Here is a 24,134-nt window from a genome sequence, read left to right on the forward strand (position 1 = left end):
TGTGTGGGGGATGGGGAGACAGCTCTGTGGGCAAAGTGCCTGCCGCACAAGCGTGAGGGCTTGAGTTCTGATCCCTGGAACCCATAAAAGCCAGGCACAGCAGCACGTGTGTGTAACCTCAGCACTGGGGCTCAAGGTGGGTGGACACAGGCAGATCCCCAGAGCTTTGGTCTCCAGAGCTTAGCCACCAGCAAATCTAGCCAAAACTGTGAGCTCTGTGTTCAGTGAAAGACCCCCGTCTCAAAAGCAAAAAACAAACAAACAAAAGGTGAGGACCAGATAGGGGAAGACACCTGAAGTAGCCTCTGGCCTCCAGAGTACACTCATGGATGAAATGCCTGCACATACACATGTATGCATGCTACATGTATGCATGTGCACACATATAGACACACAAAAGATAAGTGCTGTGAAGTGAGATGAAATGGTGTTCATGACATGAACACTGCATGCTTAGGCAAGGTAGGCCATCAGGACCCTGCTGGGGTCACCATGGAGTGTGAGCAGCCATTAGGAGGTCAGAGAACAGATGCTTGAGCACCTGAGGAGAGGGTGCCTGTGTTCTCTGTGCCACAGGAAGACGGAGGAAGTTCTCCAGAAAGCAAGTGATGTGAGCTGGCTTGAGTCTTCAAGCATCATTTGTTGTGTGGAGTGTCATGTGTGTATGTGGAGTGTCATGTTTGTACATGGAGTGTCATGTGTGTATGTGGAGTGTCATGTGTGTATGTGGAGTGTCATGTGTATATGGAGTGTCATGTGTATATGGAGTGTCATGTGTATGTGGAGTGTCATGTGTGTAGTGGAGTGTCATGTGTGTGTGTGGAGTGTCATGTGTGTATGTGGAGTGTCATGTGTGTACGTGGAGTGTCATGTGTGTATGTGGAGGTGTCATGTGTGTATGTGGAGTGTCACATGTATGTGGAGTGTCATGTGTATGTGGAGTGTCACATGTATGTGGAGTAAGAAGAATGGGAGCAGAGCTGGCCAGAAGCAATCATGAGAACTTGGTTCAAGGACTAACCATCCATCAGGCTCTTCTCAGGAAAGATGACAGACTTAAAATTCCATCTACTGTCCTCAATCTCCTAAAACATATAGCCTCCAGTTCTAACCCTGGGGTATGTGAAGACGACCTTCCTCAGACACAAGAATGTCACTGAGTTAGGATGAGGTCGCTCCAGATCGGAGTGGGTCCTAATGTAATGTGTCCTCATAAGAACATCTGGACACAGACTCCGGACAGCAGCGGGGACACCGTGTGGAGAAAGGGTGGAAACTGGAGCAGTCCATGTATCTATAAGCCAAGGAGTGCTAAGGCTTGCTGGCTACCGCCAGAAGCTGGGACAGAAGCACAGGGCAAATTCTCCCTTATCCTTCCCCAGTAGCTGACCTGCCAGCGTCTTCACTTTGGACTGCTGGTCCCCAGAACTCTGAAGTTCTGTTTGTTTCTGTTGTTTGAAGCCACCTCGTTTTTGGCTTTGCTCTGCCCACCCTAGGAGATAGCCCAGTGCTGGGTGTTAAGTGTTCATCATTTGCCAAGCGTGCTGAGTCAAGTTTACACACACCCTGCCCATATGGGTCCTGAGACCACCAGCTGAGGTTTTCTTGGCATGCCCATTTGACAGATTAGGAAACTGAGGCTCAGAAAAGCTAAGTGGATTTCCCAATGTTGCACAGCTACTTTATGGCCAGCCTTGAATGTATACCAGGCATTCTAACTCTCAAATTCACACATTCATCATTGCAGAGCATTACCCACTCTGTGGGCAGAGGCCAAGCTGCTGGGCACACCTCACCATGGGGATCTGGCAGCAAAGTTCATCACCACAAACTTCCCACCAGGGAGTCCTTTGGCTGCTTTTCTGTTATTTATTGTCGCTGGAGTTCTGCTGTTTATCACATTTCTCCCTGAAGGTTCTTGGGGAACAGATGTGGCTTGGAATTTGATAAGAACGTTACTTCAACACATCCTTTCAGTCTGTGTGGAATCCTCACCCTGGAGATGCAGGGACAGCTGGGCAAACAACCCACACCCTCTGTGCTGGTATTAAAGTTTCTGGGAGCTCCAGGAACTGCTCGATGCAATTAATACGAGATTTCTTTTCACTTCAGGAACACAGGGGAATGTGGCCATGGCTGTTGCTAGCTCTAGCTACTTATTTGTATTTTGACTTTTGCTGTCTTTGTTTCCTGGGTAAGCATTACCGAAATGCCCGGGATATGGCAGGCAGTGACTAGACTCTTAAGAGCAGTTAGCAAATGCCAGTTTAGGTATTAAGAAGAACGTGGAAAAGGCAGGTGAGGGCAGGCGAGGTGGCTCCGTTGTGTCATCATCCCACGGTCCTGGATGCTATCACTTCCTTCTCCTCCACTAAGGACAGACAAGAGGGTCCTGGGGACTATGAGTGGCGGTCTGGGTGTGACAGGACATTTTAGCCTCTCGGGTGCAGGCTCTTCTCCTGTCTCTAGTCCTCCTCACTTTCATCCAGTCCAGGTCACCTTGCTGCCCCCTGTACTCTTCCATCCCAGCTTTCTCTGCAACCAGAGAGCAGAAAACCCCACCTTCTTCTGATTCTCTGCTTTGGGACATGAGTTTTCTTCAGTCTTCATCCCTGCCTTGGCTTGGAGCTTGAGAAGCATGTGAAGAACAGAGAGGGGGCAGAAAGTACACCGAAGTCACATCCTGACCCTGTAGCTGGATTGCCACCTGAGCCAGTGGCTCTTTTGAGGGCTGAGACAGTGTCACAAAGGTAGCATCCACTGAGGACAGGCCCACTATAGTAGGACTGTCTGCTGGAAGTCTTCTTCCTAAAGCATCCTGCATGGCCCCACATCTGCAGTGCCCATGGGCACCACCGACTGCTAGGTGAGAGAAGGCAGGAGAAGCAAGAGGCTGGGTTAGCTCAAGAAAGCTGTTGAGCTCTGCCTGAGAGGTTTAGTGTGTGGATGCAGGACTGTAGAAGCTTCTGTGACTGAGTCTGGTTTGGACCTTTTTCTGTTAGGACAGGAGCTGAGCAGGTATGCTGATATACCTGTGAGTTTCTGGGTGTCCATCGCTATTCCATCTAGCCTCAAGTCTCTGTTGCATTCTCTTGTTCACCTGTGTCAGGAGATTTAGTCTTAATCTCCTAACTTCTTTGAGGCTTCTTCTGAGTCTCAAGAGAAGCATTTAAAGATAGAAACTTGGGGTCAGTGAGACAGCTCCATGGGTAAATCATTTGCTATACAAACCTGATAAAGTGAGCTTGATGCCCGGACCCCAGGAAGAAGGAAAATCAACTCCCAAGAGTCATTGTCAAACCTCACATGTGTGCCATGGCATATGAGCACCTATACACGATACACATAATAATAAAAGAATGAAGACAGGAGCTCTGGCCGTATAAACCTGAGTTCAAATCATGCCCTTGCTCTGAGTGGTACTCTGGCAGGCTCTTAGCCTTCTATGCCCCAGTTTCTTATAAGGTTCATGACAGTGTCTGCTTCCAAGAATCATATGCAAAGCAAATGAGAAATAATTGCTTGATACATTGATAAGTACTCAAAAATATGGTGCTGACAAATGTTGTTTACAAAACAGATAACATAGTACATTTAGCAAATATGCCAATCACATCACTTCTTCCTCAGGGAGGCCTTCCCAGGCAGAGTAGGTCTCCTTCGAATGTGGCCCAAGCCTTTGCTTCCCAAGAGCCTCCCTGAGGATAGCACACCAGCCATCGTCCCTCTGACTCAGTCAAGACCGAGGATAATAATAACATAATGAAAATAGCATTGTGTCCATGAGCCACCTGGTTTGCTGATCCTGCTTATGACCACAGATTGTAGGAAGAAGCCCCAGGACAGTAGGCAAGGCTGTTAAAATTAAATTGACTATTCCTATAATTAGTTGTCTGGTCTCTTTTCCTCCCTGAGTTCAGGGTCAAGGAATGTGCCTGCTTGATTCTTGCTGCATGCCCAGCAGACTCTTAGAGAACAGGACACACTGAGGGAAGTATATAAATAAAGGAGTAGGTGTCTCAAACCCAGGTTTATCTATCTATCTGTCTGTCTGTTTGTCTGTCTGTCCGTCCGTCCATCCACACGCCCACTCGTCCGTCTGTCCGTCTGTCCATCCATCCATCCATCCATCCATCCATCCATCCATCCATCCATCCATCCATCCATCATCCCAACCGCAGTTTCTCCTCCCTCCTCTATTCCCATTCCCTCCTCCTACCTCCCCCCTTCCAATCTATTCCTCCTCTGTTTCTATTTAGAAAGGGGCAGGCCTCCCATAGGTATCAACAAAATGTGGCATATCAACTCAATTGATTTTTGCGTTTTTAGTATTTACTGGTTATCTAATACATGTCTGGTACGTTTGAAGATTTAGAGTTACACCAGTGAATAAAACAGACAGTGAAACTTGCTTCTAAGGAGTGATTATCATCTAGCCATGTTGACTGGCATTGTTATTGCTGGATGTCCCAAAGGGTTCAATACACACTCGTCTTTCCTAGAATCATCTTCTGTTGATAGGACTTAGACATTCAAAGTGTCAAGTGGCTGCAAAGTGTTATTCATTGTCTCCAGGTTAACACAACATGTCTGTCCAAAGCTGGCATGGGTTTGCATGGATTCTGGGTACCCACGGGTCCCTCAGGCCTCTTCTAATGGTGCTGATACACTTGCTGTCTTCCCCAGGTCATGCTCTCAGAGCGGAAGGGTACAGATGAGCTCTATGCTGTGAAGATCCTGAAGAAAGACGTAGTGATCCAGGATGACGATGTGGAGTGCACAATGGTGGAGAAGCGGGTGCTGGCCTTGCCTGGGAAGCCACCATTCCTGACTCAGCTCCATTCCTGCTTCCAGACCATGGTAACCAGTCCAGTGCTCTGGGAAGTCACTTCGGGGTTTCCATAGGCTTTGGCCAGTAGTGATAGCTTTACAGTAGCCATCCCAAGGAGATACTGGGCATTGGTGCTACCTAAGCAGTTTTCCTGGTGGGAGCTGAAGGATTCTGGCTCCACAGAAGTCAGCTGATAATTCCAAAGGTTGCCACTGAATGTTGTCCCCCAGACAAATAGTTTTATAACTGGACAAGTCAAGGCTTTTCTAACATTAAGGGGTGACTTGGGGACAGGGACTCCTAGATAGTTACAGTCAGTCCTCCCAGTTCTTTGGAGGAACATATGTACATCTCTGCAGGTTGTTTGAGATCCTTTGCTAGGAGCCTTTATAGGGAAGGATTTCCTAAGAGCACAGCCCTAAGAAGGCATCTGAGGCTGGGCACAGGGTTGTGCAAAAGGGCTGGTGAGCTCAGAACATGGCTGCCAGGATGAGTTGGGAACATTCTTGCATTCCCTGCTGCTGCCCCTGCAAGAGCAAGATGTCACTTCAGTGGGTCCTGACCTTCCCTGGTCCTGTTAGATGTTGGCCTCCCTTTCCCAAGAGAAGAGGGCAGGGCACAAGTGCAAATTAAGAGTTCATTCCTCCAGATGTGGTTCTGTGAAAGGCCAATGGCCTTGAGATTTGAAGATGCTTCCAGGGATTCTGTAGGATTCTTTTGGATGCCTCCGCTCCCCTGCTTTTAACCTACATACTACTACCCTCTAGGTGAAATGAGATAGATGTTCTCGTATTCTGCATCTAATTTGGTATACCTTTTGCTGCTGATCTAGTGAGCCCCCAATTCTGGGCTATTTGGTCTGTACTGGTTTTGGTCTGGGATTTACTTGCTGAAGTCTCACATCACCTCTGCATGCTTCTGTTTCCCTTGTGTTTTCTGCAAATTGGTAGCTGAGTGCAGAGGCTTGGTCAGACTCAGCTTCTATCCCTTAGTAAGACTGTAGGTGCCCCCAGGTTCTAGATGCAGTCTGTCACCAAAGGCAGGTAACGCTCAAGGATCTTGGTGATGCTGGCCTGACTGATGCTCAGCACTAAGTCCATACGCTCATTGGAAATCATCAGAAGGGAAGGTCTGTTTTGCATGTGCTGGCTGCAATGCTTTTACAAAGAGTGGTTTCCCCTCACTTGTTCCCTAGTGATCTGGTTCACACAGAAAAGACAGAATTGATGCTTCATTTCTTCCCTTTTTGAAGCTTCAGGATAATGAATTGGTCCCCAACTATGCTCTAAGGAGGACTAAAGCTTGCTTTTAAAATAAACTTTTAAGGGAAAATGAGAGTCACTGTAAATACAACTGTAAGTGAATGATAATTGTATGGGTACTTGGCAAAGATCAGTTACAAAAGAAGTCAAATATCTCTAATGTCACTTTGGGGAATTCAGGACGGAAGAGGTCCATGTGTTAGCAGAGTCAGGACATAAAGCTTGAGGCTCTCCTCCCCCTTTTCCATGCCTGGTTCCCAAACTGACTCATGGACATCAGTGTGTGAATGACAGACTGCCTGGTAAACAGGCCAGTAGCAAACTTGAAGTGATGGTTGCTGCTTCAGCTGGGTGTGTTGAGATGGGGGGAAATGAGTCATGTGTGACTAATACTCATTAAAGGAGAGCGTCAGTAATGAACTGTTTTGAAAATGGCAGTGTGGAGTGGATTTACGGTTACTTATTTATCATCTATTTATTTATCTATCTATTTATTTATTTATTTTGATGACATGTGGCCTCCCCCCAAATCTGTGCTTCAGTTTTCTGATATTATATTCCAGGAGTTGCATCCATGTGGCAATAGTACCAAGCCGGTTTGCCTCCAAGAGTTGTCATATGCCAGGGAGAAAGGACTGAGAACTGTGAGAGTCAGTGGACTATTGCCCTGTTTGGGGAGAGGTTCTGTGACTCCTTCCAGGCAGTCTCCCACTGCAGAAAGCCAAGGGATGTAACGGGCAACTTTCTCACGAGTTGACAGTGAGATGAAGTAGTTAATCCATCTTTTGGGGGTGATAGGGGGAATGCTTGGAGAAATCCATTTGTTCTAAGAAAAAAATAAAAAGCCTATTGGGACCAGCTGAAAGAGCAGCAGACACCCAGCCTTCTCACCTGTGTCCTGTGCATCTTCACATTGCATAAAATGCCCCAACTTATGTTATTTTCTTCATTTAAAAAAGATTTATTATTTTTATTTTTCATTTTTTGTTGTTTTTAGAGAGGGTCTTCTGTGTAGTCTTATCTGTCCTGGAATTCTCTATGTAAATTAGTCTGGACTCAAATTAAAAGATATCCTTCTGTTTGTACCTCCTGAGTGCTGGTATTAAAGACATGTGTCATCATATCCAGCCTGACTTTAAAAAAATTGTGTGTGTGTGTGTGTGTGTGTGTGTGTGTGTGTGTGTGTGTAAACCAAGTGTGTGTGGGCAATTGTGGAAATCAGAAGAGGGTAGCTAAGAGCCTGGAGCTAGAGATACAGACAGTTACAGAGTCCCCCAAAGATGGGTGCTGGGAACTGGACCTGGATCTTCTGGAACAGCAGAAAGTGCTTTTAACTGCTGAGCCACCTCTCCAGTCCCATTTTATTTTTGAAGCTAAGTACATGTATTTTAATTTTGAGTAAAATAAATATAATAATACCCATTCTATGTGTGGCATGGGAGTTGCAAATTTAAGCTCTTTGGCAACTCTTAGATGGATCCTATTATAAACATTTCACTGGACAGGAAACTTGTCCATACTGCTAGGCCATGTCGGGGCCAGGATTTGAACCTAGGCAGAGCAGCATTAATACTAACATACTTAACATATACACAAGGAGGTCTTTGGAATGTGGTTGACCTGGCTATCATTCTACCTGACAACCCTTGATTGGAATCCCCAGCACACAAATGTCTCCATCTGGTCCTGAGCTCTATCCCAGCCTGTCACCTCCAACCTGCTCTGCAAAGCCTCAGGTTTCCACCCCCTTGGTTTTCCCATCTCTGAGGTGAAACTGATTTTCTGTTGGAACATTTAGCATATGTGAATCTTCAGAAATATTTCCTCCCAGCCACACACAGATGTTACAATAGGGGTTGTCCACAGCTCGAAGAGTAAGGATCAAGGACACAGAACACTTCTCTATGACACAGCACTAGGCCCCCAATTCTCCCTACTTAAGCTGAGCTGCATCATTAGGAGATGCCACCAAGTGACCTTACCAGTGACTGTGTTAGTTTAGTTTACTGTTGATGTGGTAGAACACCTTGACCAAGACAACTTAGAGAAGGAAGGGGTTATTGTGTATCATGGCTCCAGAGGGATAAGAGTCTATCACGGTAGGGGAGCATGGCAGCCAGTGGCAGGCATGGTAGCTGGAACAAGAAGCTGAGCTCCTATCTTAACCACAGGCATGAAGTGGGAGAACAAACTGGAATTGATGATGCTTTTAAATCTTAAATCCCACCCCCAGTGATGCACTTCTTCCGGCAAGGCTGTGCCACCTAAGCTTCCCCAAACAGTGCCACCAACTGGGAACGAAGCCTACGGGGGGACATTTCTCCCTCAAACCACCACAGTAGCCATGTTGCCAACAAGACCCAAAGCAGCAGTGACCAGTGACTAGTGCCCTAGTCTGTGTTCCAGTCCCTCTTGGCAGGTGACATTACAAATGAGAATGATGATAGTCAGGCAAGTGAAGGAGCTTGTGTGATTTCACACAACAAATTAGTCATGGAGCCTGGGTTTATTCTAGAACCCCAGGTCTGGAAGGCTTTGCTGCCCCCTCGCCCCAGCCGCCATGCCTGAATTCCACATTGCTGCTTATAATTTGCAAAACATTTCCTCTTTTGATGTTCTGTCCACGCTTCACAACAAATGTCTGTCTTTCTGCCCAAGGGAGATTGACCCCAAGAAAAATAAAGTGACTCAGGTTACATAATCGACAAACGGGAACCCCAGAACTAGAGGCACAGTTTCCTAATGGCCCGTTCAGCAGTCTTTCTACTGTGAAGTGTCACCCCCACGCGACATGGATTCTTTAACAGTTAGTTAGGATTTTCTCCGTGGGAGTGACTAAACATGGGGAGCATAATGGCCGTGGCTAGTGTGGCTTAGAAAAGTTTCTGGGGAGGACCCTTAGGGGTGGTCATCCAGCACAATTCATAGGCTGGCACTGTGGTGCCCTTGGCCTTGGAGGGACCCTGGGGGTGAGCAGCAGAGTTGGAGTAGGCAGCATCCCTGGAAGTCAGAGCATGTGGCTGGTGTGTGGAGGGTTCCTGTTCCCAGTTATTTTAACATGTATGTATTTGTTTGTTGAGTCCTTCGTCTCAAGGGCCTGTAGTGTCACCATGAGAAACACCTAGTGACAAAAGGTCCAGTCCCCATTCTGTTGGGGTTCCCATTCTACCAGGGAGACAAGAAAGTGAGAACCGAGACAGAGTGGTGGGGCTCAAGTCGGGTGGATGCGTGCCGTGAGATGACATTTTTTTGATGGGATCAGCAAGGAAAGCTTGGTGGTAAGGGTGACATTTGAGCAGAGACCGAGCAGGCAGGGCTCTCAGGGGGCAAAGCAGTGGCAGGAAGCAAGAAGAGTGTGTGTGAAAGCCCCAGGCAGGAGTACACTCCCTGTGTCTGAGGAGCAGCCAGAGGGCCAGCTGAGCCTGAGTGGATTGTCATGTTGTATTTTGTGACCCAGAATTCCTTTATGAATCAGCTATCTTGAAAGGAATGGCAAATCTATTGTAGCATACTGCAAACTTGATTTTTTTTTTTTTTTTGGCTAGAGATGTAGAATTTTGAAAATTAAAGGTCCATGAAAGAAATTAAAAATAAAAAATCTGTAAAGTGGTCAAAACAGATGAATGTGAAATGCATCCACTAATACCCAGGATAGTTTTTGCCATTCTTGAAATAACACAAAGCTCATTATTTTAAAAGTTGTTTAGAAAAGCAAAATTCTGTCAGAAGTATTCTTACGCTGTATTTTCAAACCTTTCAAAAAATATACATGGCAAATATAGAATATTAAATTTCATTTGATATAGTCTAAATGTGTTCAGCCTAAATATACACATGGAGAATAATCAGAAGTAGGCATGGCCAAATCAAAATATTGATTAGATTCAGGGAAGGGTTTGTAGGTAACTGTCTTCTCCTTGAGTTCCCAATATTTCAGAAGTGTCTATAAAAAAAGGAATTACAATTTGATGTGGGTGTGTGTTATATTCACACATGTGTATACGGGCATGCATACCCACACACACAGTCCAGAGGAGTTTGACATGTGGTCTGCTCTGTCCCTTATTACCCTGAGACAAGGTCAACATGATCCAGTGATTGCAATATAGCCACCCCTCACAGAGTTGGGGTTGCAGGTGCATGCAGCCACACCCAAGTTTTTACATGGGTACAGGGGATTAGAACTCAGGTCCTCATGTTAACACAGCAAATGCAAGGGCACTTATAGGTAAGAACCTATGAGCCATCTCCTTAGCCTTTTAATTTTTTTTTTAAATTGCCACAAGATGGCAAAATAGATGCAGAAGTTTTTGGAAGAGAGTTAAGCTTTAGAGAATTGCTCATTAGATGAGCCAGTCTTGGGGAAATCAAGCTCCCGTGAGAAACACACAGGGCAAAGCATTCATTCCCCAGGGAGATGAATATGGACCTGTGATTACCGGCCACAGGACTCCTAGAAAGTCACTAACAGCTGTGAATATGGGTTTCATCATCTCATAAAGGGAGCCCATTACATGGGGATTAAAAGAGACAGTTGACTGAATCTAACAGACACTGAGTGGAAGCTGGTTCCACAGTTAGAGCTGGACTGGGGCCCCTTGCCACATAGGTACAAAATGATTTCATTTCCTGCAATGGTTTTGCAGTTTTTCTCAGGGACAATTGTCAGCCAGGCACATTCATGTAATTTCCCAACTGCCAGTGGGCACAGGCAGTTAAGTTTCTTCAGCAAAACATCTATTTTAACTGTTTTCTTTTCAATTGAACATATGCACTTCTTTTTTTTTTTAAATAGAATTAGATTTCATGAGTCATTGAAGGACAGAAGTTACTTCCTCCCCAAATTTGCTGCCATGGCCCAGCAATAACTCAGCTGCAAGGCATGCTGGGAGAAGCATCAACCCAGAATACAAAGGAGGGCAGAGATGGAGATGGGGATGGTCTCCACTTATAGAATTTATTCTGGTGACGTGCCCATTGAACTCCCAAGAGCATCCAAGGAGCAATGATGATTCAGGCCATATCTGGTTTAGCAGTAATGTCCCAGGGTGTGGTAGGACCTTAGAGCAATGCTGAAGATGGTTCTGGCAAAGGTCTTGGTCGGAGATGACTGGATTATAAGAAATAGAGCACTTCTATCCCACACTCAACTACCTCATGCACAAACAAACACAAATTACTAACACTAAGTAAGATGTTATGGGAGAGAAACAAAGGCACAGGTCTGCTTGACCTTGGAAGGACCTAGAATCTGCAAGTTGAAGGCAGATTGTCTGCTTTCTCATTATTTCTGTTTTTCACTGCTTGTGGCAAGTGTGGCTTCCTTCCAATTCGGAATCATGGGGGGAGAGAATCTGATTGGTTCAGCTTATATCAGGTGTTCTTTTGTGGCCCAACCAAGTGCTCATTAGGTACTAACTCAGTAGGAGCCTTATAAAAAGTGTTGTATCTACTTGAAGGCTTAAGTGGTGCTCCTGTTAGGTGGGAAATGCCAAAGGAGGCCAAGAAGATTCAGGCCCAGATACAGTCTTCAGTGCCTCATAGGAGAGGAAGCTAGTACCCAAGGGGATCCTGGGAACTTGGCAGGTATCATGGATTCAGGACGCTAATGATTAGAGGATCTTGCGGGCAGGTAAGGCACCAGAAATAGAAACTGAGTATATAGTAGAGATAAAGGTAGTTGGGTTCTCTCTTTCTCAATGGTGGCATTGGCAAATTCATTCAATAATCCAAGATCTATGAAGTCCACAGAGTAAGAAAGGCGGTCCTAGCACTGAGCACCTCTGTGTCAGTGAAAGGGCCTTAGGAAGCTAAAGCAAAAAGAGCAGCAAGTTCTTGTTTGGGATTGTAATTCTCAAGCTGAAAGGGGGAGAAAGGAGAGTTTGTATCAGAAGTTTCTCTGGTCTCACCCGGCCCTGCTGTCCTGCAGCCACTTATAAAATAATCACTGAAAAGCTAATATTAATTAAAAACTGTGTGGTCTATGGTTCTAGCATATTATTAACTAGTTCTTATAACTTAATTCAACCCATTCCTATTATTCTATGTCTTGACACATGGCTTCGGTACTTTCACATCTTGCTTCTCCTGGTGGTGGCTTGCAGCATCTCCCTTGACCTTTTTCTTCCTCTATCTTCTATTTGAATGTACCACCTAACCTTATTCTGCCTTGCCATTGGCCAAACAGCTTTATTTATCAACCAATCTGAGCAACACATATTCACAATGTACAGAAAGACATCCCACAGCAAGAGATGAATGTGGGCACATCTCCTTGACCACACATTCACCTCAATGAAGGTCTGTGAATTCACAGACTTGGCACACATTGTTGGACATGGAAGCATCCCATATGGAAGAGAAGCTGCTATGACTGTACTCCATTTAGGAAGACAGAGAGTACAAATAACCAACCCAAGGTCTCAGAGCAAGTATCCTGTGTAACTAGGGTGGGAATCAGGACTGGCTGATGCCAAAGCCAGAGCACAAAATCACAGCGTTTCATGGCTTCTCTGGAGAGAAGCAGATGGCTGTGTGTGATAAAGGGAGCAGCTTGCAGACACATTGAATTCATGGACCAGCCTTGAAAAAGATCATTGAAAATCATTACATAGACAACTTCCCACCATTCATCTTAGAACATGGAACAAGAGCTTCCCACATGGTTGGTGTTCTCTCCAAGGTCTCATTAAAAGTGGCAAGGGACCTAGGGAGATGGCCCAGTAGATAACAGTGCTTGTTCCACAAACACGGGAAACTGAGTTTGGATCCCAACTCTTATATAAACAACTGGGCATGGCCTCATGCACCTGTAACCCTAGTGCTATGTATGTGCGGGGGGGGGGGGGGGGGGAGACAGGAGGATCACCAGAGCTTGCTGGCTGCCAGCTTCAGTGCAGTGAGACCCTATCTCGAAGAAATAAGGCAGAGTGATAAAACAGGCCATCTAATGTCATCCTGTAGACTCTGCATACACAAACATGGGCACATGTGCACATATATCTCACACATATATACCATAATCACAGAGAAAATGGCAGGAGTCCCCCTCACCACCACACAGGCATTGTACCACACTCTATTTCAGCGATATTGAAGGAAGATTGTCTCTTAGAATGTTCTGGCTCTGTGTGCAGGCCCTCAGATAGACTGTGCATATGCCATGCAATCATCATTTTAAATGACCATCCCCTGTACTCACATTCCAAATTTGGAAAATCCTGTACAACCATTGTACATGATATGGTGACAGACCGACATTTCATTTTATTTTTTTTAATCTGCTGTTGGAATACAAGAAGTAAAGGAAAGAGAATTGAGAATGCATGGAAGCTACTTTCAACTTACAGTCCAAAGGAAAGAGTCAGAGCAGCATCAGTTTTGAAGAGGCACTTTAAGGCCAAGCAGAGCGGCTAGTCTGAAGAGGAAGGTAGTGAGTTTGCCTTTCTGGGCTTTTAATTGGAGACGACAGTGGAACACCCACTTAGAAACGTCCTGGAGCCAGCTGGAGCTGACTGGAGCTCAGGAGAGAGGGAAAGGATGGAAATACAAGTCAACATGCATCAGCCCAGAGAAAGGCTGTGAGCCGTGACAGGAGGGGGAGAGCCGTGCTGGGGTTTGCACTAATTGGGTGGGAGTTGGGGGCTACGGAAATGGCCCTATAGTTAGCTGAGGTTCCAAGGTTCACTTCCGGGTCTCTTAATGCCATTCCTTCGGTTGCATTTATTTTAACTGTCGTTTGTGTTAGTTATATGTATGTATTAGCCAAGATTTTGAATGCTCTAGAGACAAGGTATGTATCTTAGTCTTTATCTGGGCCCCTGTAGTGACTAATACCATGACTCACACGCACTCACACAAAATCAATGCGCTGAGAAAATTCTCAAACTTGCCTCTATTCAAGGTTTTCTCTAGATGGCCACCAGCTGACTACTATACGGTAGGAATTTTGTGGTATGGACAAATGGTGTTCGTGTTTTAAAAACAAATTCTTTAAAGTACTGATGTACCAAGGTCAAATTGGGCATAGAATGTAAATAACATAGTCCAGATATGAGTTTATGATTTTTACAGGGACAATGACTTTCCATTTATGAAGTTTTAACATATTTAAATAATTATGTTTCTGTTTTTAAAGTGAATTTCAACTTTCTTACTTATTTTAGTCTTGCTCTGTAGCCCAAGATGGTCTTACAATCTTTCTGTCTCAGTCTCCCAAGTACTTCATTATAGCACCACCATGCCCAGAAAAGAAAAAAAAAGCAAACCTAAACAAACAACAACAAAAATCCATAAACTGAATTTCCAAGACTAATTTTTAAGTAATTTTACATTTTAAATTTACTTTTAAATACATTTTGATAGAGGAGTAAAACTTGGTGAAGAACTTATCCATCCAGGGAAATAGCTGAAATTCCCATCTCTGTCATCTTCAGACATGATCTGGTCCCACCCATGACTCCCTGTCATATGTGACTCCATGTGCCTTGTTCTTCCTCTTCAGCAATGATACCCATGAAATAAGAAGCTTCCTATGTTTAATTGTATTTTCAAACTCCAAAAGCCCAAATTATAAAAAGTACAGGCCTATGCACCTATGATTTCCTAAAATTATCTGCTACCCTGTTTTGAAAAATGTTGCCATTTGGAGAGGGGTCTGGTGAATCCTCCACACTGGGCACTGTGGGTTCCTCACAGAAGCAAGGCTGAGCAGTGGGGTGCCACCTGACACCAAGTGGGCATCATTAAGTGTTCAGAGGCAAAGGGACAGCAAGGTGCCAGCCATAACATTTAACAACTGAGGCACTGGTAGGCCCAAGCTATCCTGGTAAGATTCAAAGATGGTGAACGTTAGGTTCCCCCACATACAGTGAGCAGTGGAAACAGACCATAAAACATTACCCTCAGTGGAGCCATCCAGTGCTGGGATTCTGACTATTGAGTTGGGGTGGGGGGGGGTTGAATTAATCTAGCCAGAAATCAAGCAAGTAAAATCTCTCCCTCACTTTTTCCTCTGTGGCCGATGCCATCTGCTAGTTTTAAAAATAATTTTTAAAAGCAAGTGTTTTGGTTCTCTTCAGTGTGTGGCAAAGACAGATGCTATTTTAGGCTTGTTTTCTATCACCCCCCCCCCAAGAACCCGGGGCTGAGTGTCTTTGGCTCTGGTGTGCTGTCTGCTTCATGCCACCGTCTTCAGTGTGACCTTTGTCTAAACTGCATGTTCAATCTTCCCATTTCCCTCTCTGCCTCTCATTAGGTGGTTAGAAGGGAAAACAGTATTGATCTGAGAGAGAAAAAAAACATTTCAAAAATATATATAATTGGTTGACTTGCTCGGCTTGCTGTAAACTTGCCAGCTCCAGCTGGATGCCATGGTAGAGCATTGTGAACCTTCTCCCCTGCTGGGCTGGAAGCTTCCAAGGAAGGATACATCATACATCCTTCTGTGACATCCAGTTCAGAACCTTTCAAGCTGCTTGTACTCACTGGGGCCAGCACAGTGAGAAGCTTCAAGTATTGACCCTAGACCTCATCCATCTTGGGTCAGATTGGCTCTGCCACTTACCAGCTGAGTGACTATTGGCCAATCACCTTTCTCCACATCAGCTTCTATGTATTAAGACAGAGAATGACCTAATGCTTGCCGTGTTGGGTTGTGTAGATATATAAAAGAGGTAAGATTCATAAAGCCTTTAACTCAGGTACACACCATTGGCTTGATGAAATGGATTTGTATCATTATTATGTGTATAATAACTTAAAATACACATTTGGCAAACGTATAGTACTGATTACATAGAGTAACATGAAAGCCTATGCATTGGAAGGAATTTTTATTTCTTTAAATGATGGATTAAGTATTTCTTTCATGACCAACATCTTAGGCAGTCTGTGGATGCCATCTTATTTAGTGCCCTATCAGCCAGCGCAAGTACCCACTGTGTAAGTGAAGAGAAATCTGGAGATCAGAGAGTTTACTAACCGCATGGCATTGTATAGCTAGTAGGTACCAGAATGGCATCCCAACCTCATGCTCATTTTGGAGCTGGGACCTTTGCCCTGCAGCTCCCCTCTTGTACCTGTTCTCTCAGCTTTCTAGCCCTCCCAGCAGCTTTGCAACTTTTCATGTAAGACCAACTTTTACATCAAACCTCAGCTTGATCAGCACATTAAACAAACCAACTCACATTTCACAAAAACATACTCAGTGCTCTGTCCCCAGGACTCCGACCCTTTCTGTTCCGTTCTGAAGTCCATTCTATTCTAATTCTTGCTTCATTTTTCTCTTTAGAAAAAAAATGACTATACCCCACTTTATTGACTTGGTGACCAGTTAAAGTAAGCACTGGTCTGGCTTGAGAAACCAGGTTACCCCTCTCCTCCCCATCCTTGTCAGAGTCACAATGTACAGCTCTGTGTGTCTCATTGGAGCCACTCTGTTGGAGATGGGGGTTATATTGTCTTCATCAAAAACAGGGGACGGAGGCCCAGGGACATAGAGTGATCTTCTGAGGCCGATCCCCAGAGAAGCTGCTGGGCCGGCATATTTTTTCCAACCTTCCAACTCATGATGGAGGTCAGGTGCCCATGAATTCCTGTGTCCTTCATTCATTCAGTCATTAATTAATTTACATCAATGGATTGCTTTGGCCAGAGATAGCGGGGATGCGGTACTATCCCTCATAGACAGGGACTCACAGAATGAAGCCCCAAATCTTTACATTTTCCCACATGCAGATACCCCTACATGACCTGAGTCAGCCCATCTCTGGTCCCCTCTTCTACCCTGTCTCCCTTCTCTTCTGTTCTACACTTTCATTGGTTCCTGGTGGATCCCCAAGGCACAGTGGTGGACTCTCTGCCCATGGCCTTTGCATAGGCTGCTTCCTCCACTAGATACATCCCTACTCTGGGTGGCTTTGCTCACACATCTTCTCAGTGAGGTTTATCCTGAGCACTTGATTGCAGTTGGAAGTCTTCCCCCTGTCTCGTCTGCTGACATCCCAGCCTCTTTAACCTGTGTTGTTTTTTATGTAGCACTCACAGCCTTTAGGCACTCTGCTTGTTACCTCTAACATCATCTTTAGCAGCATCACTCTGCTAAGTTGAAACAGAGAGGCTAGGGAATTTTGTTGGTTTTGTTCATGGCTTTTCTCTCCGGCACCTGTAATCTGGTACCTAGTAGGGTTCTGCAAATATTTTTTTACTTAATAGATCAATGGATAAACCGATGGACTAGACTATCATCAAGTTAAATATATAAAGACAAACTGTGATGTCATCAGAGGGGACAGCCACAGAGGTTCACGGAAGACTATAACAAGCAGATCTGACTTAGACTGGGTGGGTTAATTTAGAGGAAACGGTTTTTTTAGCCTGAGAACATGAGGGGGATTTTAGTTCCTGCAAATAGTGCAGGCCCTGCAAGCCAAAAGAAGGCAGAGTAAAGGAACGATCTACCCCAAGCAGAACGAAGAAGAGAGGGTGCCGTTCATTCGTCTGGCAAACACCCTTTGACAGACAGAGAAATGTCCAATCTCAGGAGGGCATTTCCCAAGGACCATGGTTCCTTCTGCCTCATTAGCCTCACTAACAGCACCAGGGTCTGATCCCCTCCACTGTTCAAATGAGGGAACCCAAATGTTAACACTTGAGATCCCCTGCTATCAAGAGTCAGAGCTGGGTTTCTAAATAGCCTCTTTGGCTTCTAAGCCTGTGCTCTCTCACTCTCTGGGTACCTACTGTGTGTTGCTCATGGTACTGGGAACAGGCTTACACAGCCCCAACCTGCAAGAATAAAAAGCAGAGAAGGGAGATTAGATTATCCATTATGGTCACATTGGGAAGAGGGAGTCTGTCTTGGGGGTTATTGCAATGACTTAGCTTTAGATAGAGGGTGAGGTATATAAATAACTAAGCTGTCTGGCTCAAGGTGTGGTCCTGCCCTGCATTGATCCATCACTGTCTTGGCTCTGGCTTGTCCTGCAGGATAGTCTGACAGGTTGACAGACTGTGTGAGGTCTTTTCCTGAGAGGCAAGTTTCTCCTCTGACTGGGCACCAGTTCTTCATCTCCTTCCTTCTCCCAGCATGGGATTTCTGGGGAAATTTTAATACTTTGGGATCCGTTGTCTCCACAGTCTGACAGCTAAAAGGAAAGGTACAGATGTCTCTTTAGGATGTCATTTCTCCTGACAGAAAGGTCACAATTGCATGCCCTTGGCTTTTAAACTTCAGTCTTGAGGGATTTAGGGCAATCTGCTGGATTTGCCATGAATATGCCTGTACGCACATCAATATTTGCTGTAACAAAATGTCTGAGGAAAACAATTTAAGGGGAAAAGGTCAGTTTTGGGTCATTGTTTCACAGGTTTCAGTCTGTGGTCACTTGAACCCACCCACCATTACTCCCATCGATGAGGCAGAGCATGATGGTGGAGTGCTGTGGTGGAGCATAGGAAGGAAGGAGGGTAAGGGAAGCAGCCAGAGACAAAATATACCCTTCAAGGGCATGTCCCAGTGACCCACATCCTCCAGCTAGGTACCATCTCCTTAAGTTTCCACTGCCTCCTAATAGCTTACCAAGTTATGACCCATAAGCAAATTAACCCATTAATGAAGCCCAAAGACTCATGATCCAACCAACTCCCCAAGGCACCACCTCTGGACTCTGCTGCACTGATGTTTTGGGTTGAATATGATGTGTTCTCATAGACTCATAGATGGAGGATAGACTTGTGGGAAGTAATTGGGTCCTAAGAGCTCTTGCCTAGGCAGTGGATGAATCCATCCACAGTATGATGATATTTAGCTGGGAGATGGTGAAGTAGGAGGTGAACCCAGTAGGGTAAGTAGGAGACTCAAGGATGTTCCTGGGGACTATTGTTCATCCTGGCTCCTTCCTATATTTCTTCTGACTAGTTTCTGTCTGCCCTCAGCTGAGTGGATCTGCCACATGTTTTGGCCCCCATGATGTTCTGCTTCATATGGATCTAATCTAAAAACATGGAGAGAGGTAGCCAAAGACAGAAACCATGAGCCAAAAGAGACCTGTCTTCCCCTTAAGTTGCAGTCTCAGGTTTTTGGTTATAGTATCAAGAAAAGTAACTACCACAAATAGGGCTCAAGCCTTCAACACGTGAACATCTGGGGAGACATTCCAGGCCCAACCACATTGATGTCTTCCTAGGCTGTTATTTTTCAAACTTTGCTAATTGGTGGATTTTGCTAGCCAATACCAAGTTAGATGTCTGTCACCTAGTATTTCAAAACTCTGTGGCTTAAAGCAACAGTAAACACTTACCACTTCACAATTCCTGTTAGGTATTTAGGCTAGCACACCTCTCTAAAAGTCTAATATCTAGTCTCAAATGAAGTCACATCAAGTGGCCAGTGGGGACTGCAGTCCCCTGAAGGCTTGACTGAGGAGAAATAGTCTTTTCCAGGGTGATTCATTCACATGACTAGGGAGTCAGTGCTGTCTATAAATAAGAAGCTTTAGGTTGCCAATAGGCCTCCTCTGTAGGATTGGTTGAGTGTCTACACATCATGGCTGCTGTAGAAGATATAAACCAAGAAAGTGCAGAGTGGAAGCTGTAAGGTCTTTGTGGCCTCATCCCAAAGTCATGCATGCTGTTGGTCACACAAATTAGCCCAGTCATTGAGGGGGAGCTAGTACATGAGGGGATGCATATTAGGAGGTGAAATCATTGGAGAGCCAACATTAAGACTGGCTCCCACAGATACCTATTACTATAAAATTATCCACCTAGTATTTTCTACATTTTGTTCCAGCAAACCTTGTTCTAAACAATAATATCAATTAAATAGTAAGATCCGTGTGTTAATTATATTTCCCAGCACCAATGAATTTCAATTTGTAGTTATTAATTAAAAGTGATTTCATTCCACTTGTGCTAGCCTGCATACTTACAGTGGCACAGAGGTTACCTTTAAGGGAATGCTGGGTCCTGCATGAAAGAACACATCAAGAATTCTGGTAGTTTTAATCATAAATCCCAGCTACTCCCTGCTCCCTGTTTGGAGCCTGAGAAACTATGGGGTACTGATATCGCTGTCTGCTCTCTTTCCTCAGGACCGCCTGTACTTTGTGATGGAGTATGTGAACGGGGGTGACCTCATGTACCACATCCAACAAGTTGGCCGGTTCAAGGAACCCCATGCTGTGTAAGACAGACCTCCCTCTGTGCCCTTTCCTTGGGATAAATGGGTGTCAGTTCCTTTGAAATTTTAACCAATGAGGGATTTTTCAACATCTAAAGCTTCCTCTGTGAGGAATATTTGGCCAAAGAGGACCATATTCTGCTTGTTCGGGGATGTTTCTTTATGTTCTTGAAGGCCAGCTAAGAACCCATAGCTCTAAATCGATGGCTGTTTCATAATCTCTCATTATTTTGCTCCTCAATTCTGAGAAAGGTCTTCTATCTTCCTTGGAGAATGTCTTTTTGGGGTTTTTGTTGTTGTTGTTCATTTGCTAATATTTATTGAGAGCTTTCTTTGTACCAGACCTTAACTACTAAGCAAACATGGTCTCATTTCATCCTGAGCAGCATGGGGTGGGGGATAGTTTCACCCAAGCTTTATGAACAAGTGAACCAAGCCCCAGAGGGTGGGAAACATCAAGTTTCTGGCACTAGGGGAGGATCTGTGTGGGTGAGGCCCACCTGTGTCTGTTCATCTGTTTCCTACACCTCTTTCCCTCCAACTCTGGCGGAGATAAAGGATCAAGGTGATTAGCAGCTGTGGTCTGTGAGTTCTCCATTTTGTTCCTACCAATGCAAAAGCCAGCAAGAGATAATGTATAAAATAAAAATCTCACCAAGCTTTTTCTTTGCTTAGAACCCCGTGGGTGAGCAGGAACAGAAAAAGCCACAGGAATGAACGTCAATTCCCCTGCCCGGGTATTTGCTTAGATCTTGTTGCTTCTCTAGAGAGTCCCCAGCGCCCATCGAGGGCCTCACCCTGAAGCTCTGGGAGGGCTGTGGGCTGCAGTTCCTTTCAGCCTGCTTCCTCTTTTCCCACCTGCTAAGTCAGGAAGAGTATTCTGTTTAGCCCTGTGCTTCCAACTCAAGCATTGTGATGGTGTCACAGGACTGCTTCTCCTTTTCTCTCTGACACGTAATATTAGGACTCACACAACTCCCTGAGGTCCAGCCAACCCTTGTGGTATACCTGGCTTTTTTTTTTTTTTTAGTGTTATTAAGATCTCTTTCATGAGCCAGGCATAGTGGTCAGCTGTTGGGAGGCTAAGGCAGGGAGATTTCAAGTTTGAGGCAAGCCTGGGCTACATGACAAGTTATAGAGTTACAGGCCAGTTGAGCTGCAGAGCGAGATTAGACCTCAAGAAATAACAAAAGAAGGACTGAGGATGTGCCTAGATGCACCATCCTCTGGGTTCTGGACCCCTGTACAGATCATGTACCCCTAGAGCCACAGGAATGAACGATAGACTCCTCTTTCCTTCTTGGTGGACCTTCACTAAGAAGTTACACTTGGGACGCCAGCTGTTTCCACTCATTTGTTTATGTCTTCTCCAGCCTCTTCACGGACTTCTAAGCCCCAGTTTCCCCATTGGAATATCAGAAGGGTACTAGTAGGACCCATGTCATTGGATTCTAGGTTGAATTAAAACAGATAACCCCGAGAATGATGCCAAGTGCATGCTAAGCTTCCAACAGCTGCCAGATGCTGTCACCAAAGTCCTTTAACTTGTAGTAGCTTGAAACAATCCTTCTCCACCAGCCCACCCTCTCCCCATTATGCAGTTGATGACCCTTCAACCACCCTCATGTGTCACTCTGAACCATTCTCCACCCACCCATGTGCTCAGCATATTATGAGATGTCGAGGTGACCATCCATAGTAGGCTTTTCATGCCCTGTGCCTTGTTCAATATTATTATTGACTTCTGAGAGTTGCCAAGCATGTGGTGTCCTTGACTTTCTCCATCACCATTTTTTTATTTCAGATTTTATGCTGCAGAGATTGCCATTGGTCTATTCTTCTTGCAAAGCAAGGGCATCATTTACCGGTAAGTGAGCATGGCTGTTCTTTCTATCTCCTCGGCTCCCTCAGCTCCTCCCTTCCTGCCTCTTTCTTCAACTGCTTTTAAAAATAGAATCTGTGGTGGGGGAGGAATTCTCCAGTACTAACTTGGGCATGTGTTCTGCCAGGCAGCATCGCCCACTGCCCTGGCAAAGTTTGGGCAGCTGTATATGGTGATAGAAAAATCTTGATGGACTGTGTCACCCATGATTCTTTGGAATCTCAAACATGAGGACACTGAGTCTCTGAGAAGAAGCACCTCTGACGAGAGGATGCCAGCACTTTTCTCCTGGACCCCACATCCAGGAAGCATGTAAAGAATTAACTGCAGAATGTGGCAGGATAATATTATTATGCAACAATTTTCCTTGCATGTAGCTGCAATTTGGAAATAGATCTCTGAGTTGCTCTCCCTGAAAGACAGGATTAACTTCAGAAGTTGGCATTTGCAGGGTTGGGGAGAAACAAGTGTGTGATCATAGCTATATGAGTCACACCATTTTATATTTCACGCAAGGCAGGGTAGAGAGCCTGGGGCTGCTATTTGTCAGTGAGTCCAGGGTATACAGTTCCTCTTGTGCTACGTAAATGAGAATGGCACAGGCTACGGGGGATTGACTGATGGTTATGTAATAGGAACTGGTGGGGCATGTGCTTTTTATCAGCTCTTGGCATGGGCAAGGGTCTATTTAAAGGATCCTGAAGAGTCATAAAAACCCATTTCATTCATTTGTTTGACAAATATTCTTCAGAAGCCTACTGTGTGCTGAGTACTGTTCCAAGTGGAGGAAAGAGAGAAGGGACAAAAACGGTAGAGCAAGAGGCAGAGAAGTGAACTGTAGGGACTAGAGTTTATGGAGAGAAGGAAGCGGGGCTGCTAGTGCTAGGTCGTCATCTCTCTAACTTAGAAAGAATGGAAATTCTTTCCTGGTTAGAGCAAGCTGGGGATCCCAAACCTCTTACTCTAGAGCTGAAGGATATGAGACAGACTGCAGGAAGATACCAACTTTGGTTGTTTCCAGGCAGGTGGCAGTAAACTAGAGTTGCTGGGGAAAGAGCAATAGAAGGTGTAGCCTTGCAAGAGTCCCACAGAGACTGGAAGTTTTATTTACTCAGCAGTAGCAGGATGAAATTGTGAAGTGAGATGATACTATTCCAAGCTTGGCACATTCCCATTTTCTCTTGATAATAAGAGGATTGATGTGATGGAGAAAAGTGGTTTTGTCTGCCTCATGGATTGTCCAGTGGATGTACAGAAACAGAAAGGCAAGTAAGTTGGTTTTAAATAGTTTGGCCATCTTACCAATGATTGCCCTCAGTGAACATGCACCACCATGTCAGTATAACATGGAACTTTGGAATCCTTCAGTCTCTCAAGTTTCCCTCTCATAATGGAGGCATCTTGTACTGAATGTAATTTTGGCCTCAAAAGGTACACACTGTCTTCTGTATAGAAGGTCATCTGTGTGGTATGACCCTGACTTCAAACCAGTGACTTCAGTTGCTACTTAACCTCCCAAACCAAAGACTATGGATAAGTTTTCACTCAATAAGAATTTCACCTGATGTGCCTCTCAAAGAATAGGACCAAGCAGGCTTCTGAGAAGATTAAGGCTTCTGAAATACACATATGTTAGAAGACTATGCAGTCCCGGGAATGAAACTGAGTTCTTGTTAGCTGAGCTGAGGATTCAGGGTTCATTTTCAGCCTAGCAGGATCTGGATTAGGATTAGGAATTGATGAGCAGTTCAGGTCCTAAGACAATCCCTTCTCTAAAATGCTCTATCTATCTATCTATCTATCTATCTATCTATCTATCTATCCATCCCCCCTCTCCTATGTATAGATTCCCCTTTTCATTCTTCATTGTTAATATGGTGTTTTGTTTTGTTTTGTTTACAAAGTCCATAAAGACTAACAACCCAGCTATAGTTATACATACCTATAACCCTAGCACATGGGAACATGAAGCAGGAG

The 24,134-nt window shown here is 44.9% G+C and overlaps 1 protein-coding gene across 2 annotated transcripts in view; it reads left to right on the forward strand.

The window, feature by feature from the left end:
• Prkcb (protein kinase C beta) overlaps positions 1-24,134 on the forward strand; it is a 340,194-nt gene that overhangs the window by 271,260 nt on the left and 44,800 nt on the right. For both annotated transcript variants that reach the window (XM_036191311.1, XM_036191317.1), the window contains exons 10-12: positions 4,687-4,860; positions 20,187-20,278; positions 22,080-22,142. In XM_036191311.1, coding sequence (XP_036047204.1) covers positions 4,687-4,860; positions 20,187-20,278; positions 22,080-22,142 — 329 coding nt within the window. The remainder of the gene's footprint in view (positions 1-4,686; positions 4,861-20,186; positions 20,279-22,079; positions 22,143-24,134) is intronic.

Source organism: Onychomys torridus, chromosome 1, assembly GCF_903995425.1.
Source record: "Onychomys torridus chromosome 1, mOncTor1.1, whole genome shotgun sequence".
NCBI classification, from domain to species: Eukaryota; Metazoa; Chordata; class Mammalia; order Rodentia; family Cricetidae; genus Onychomys; species Onychomys torridus.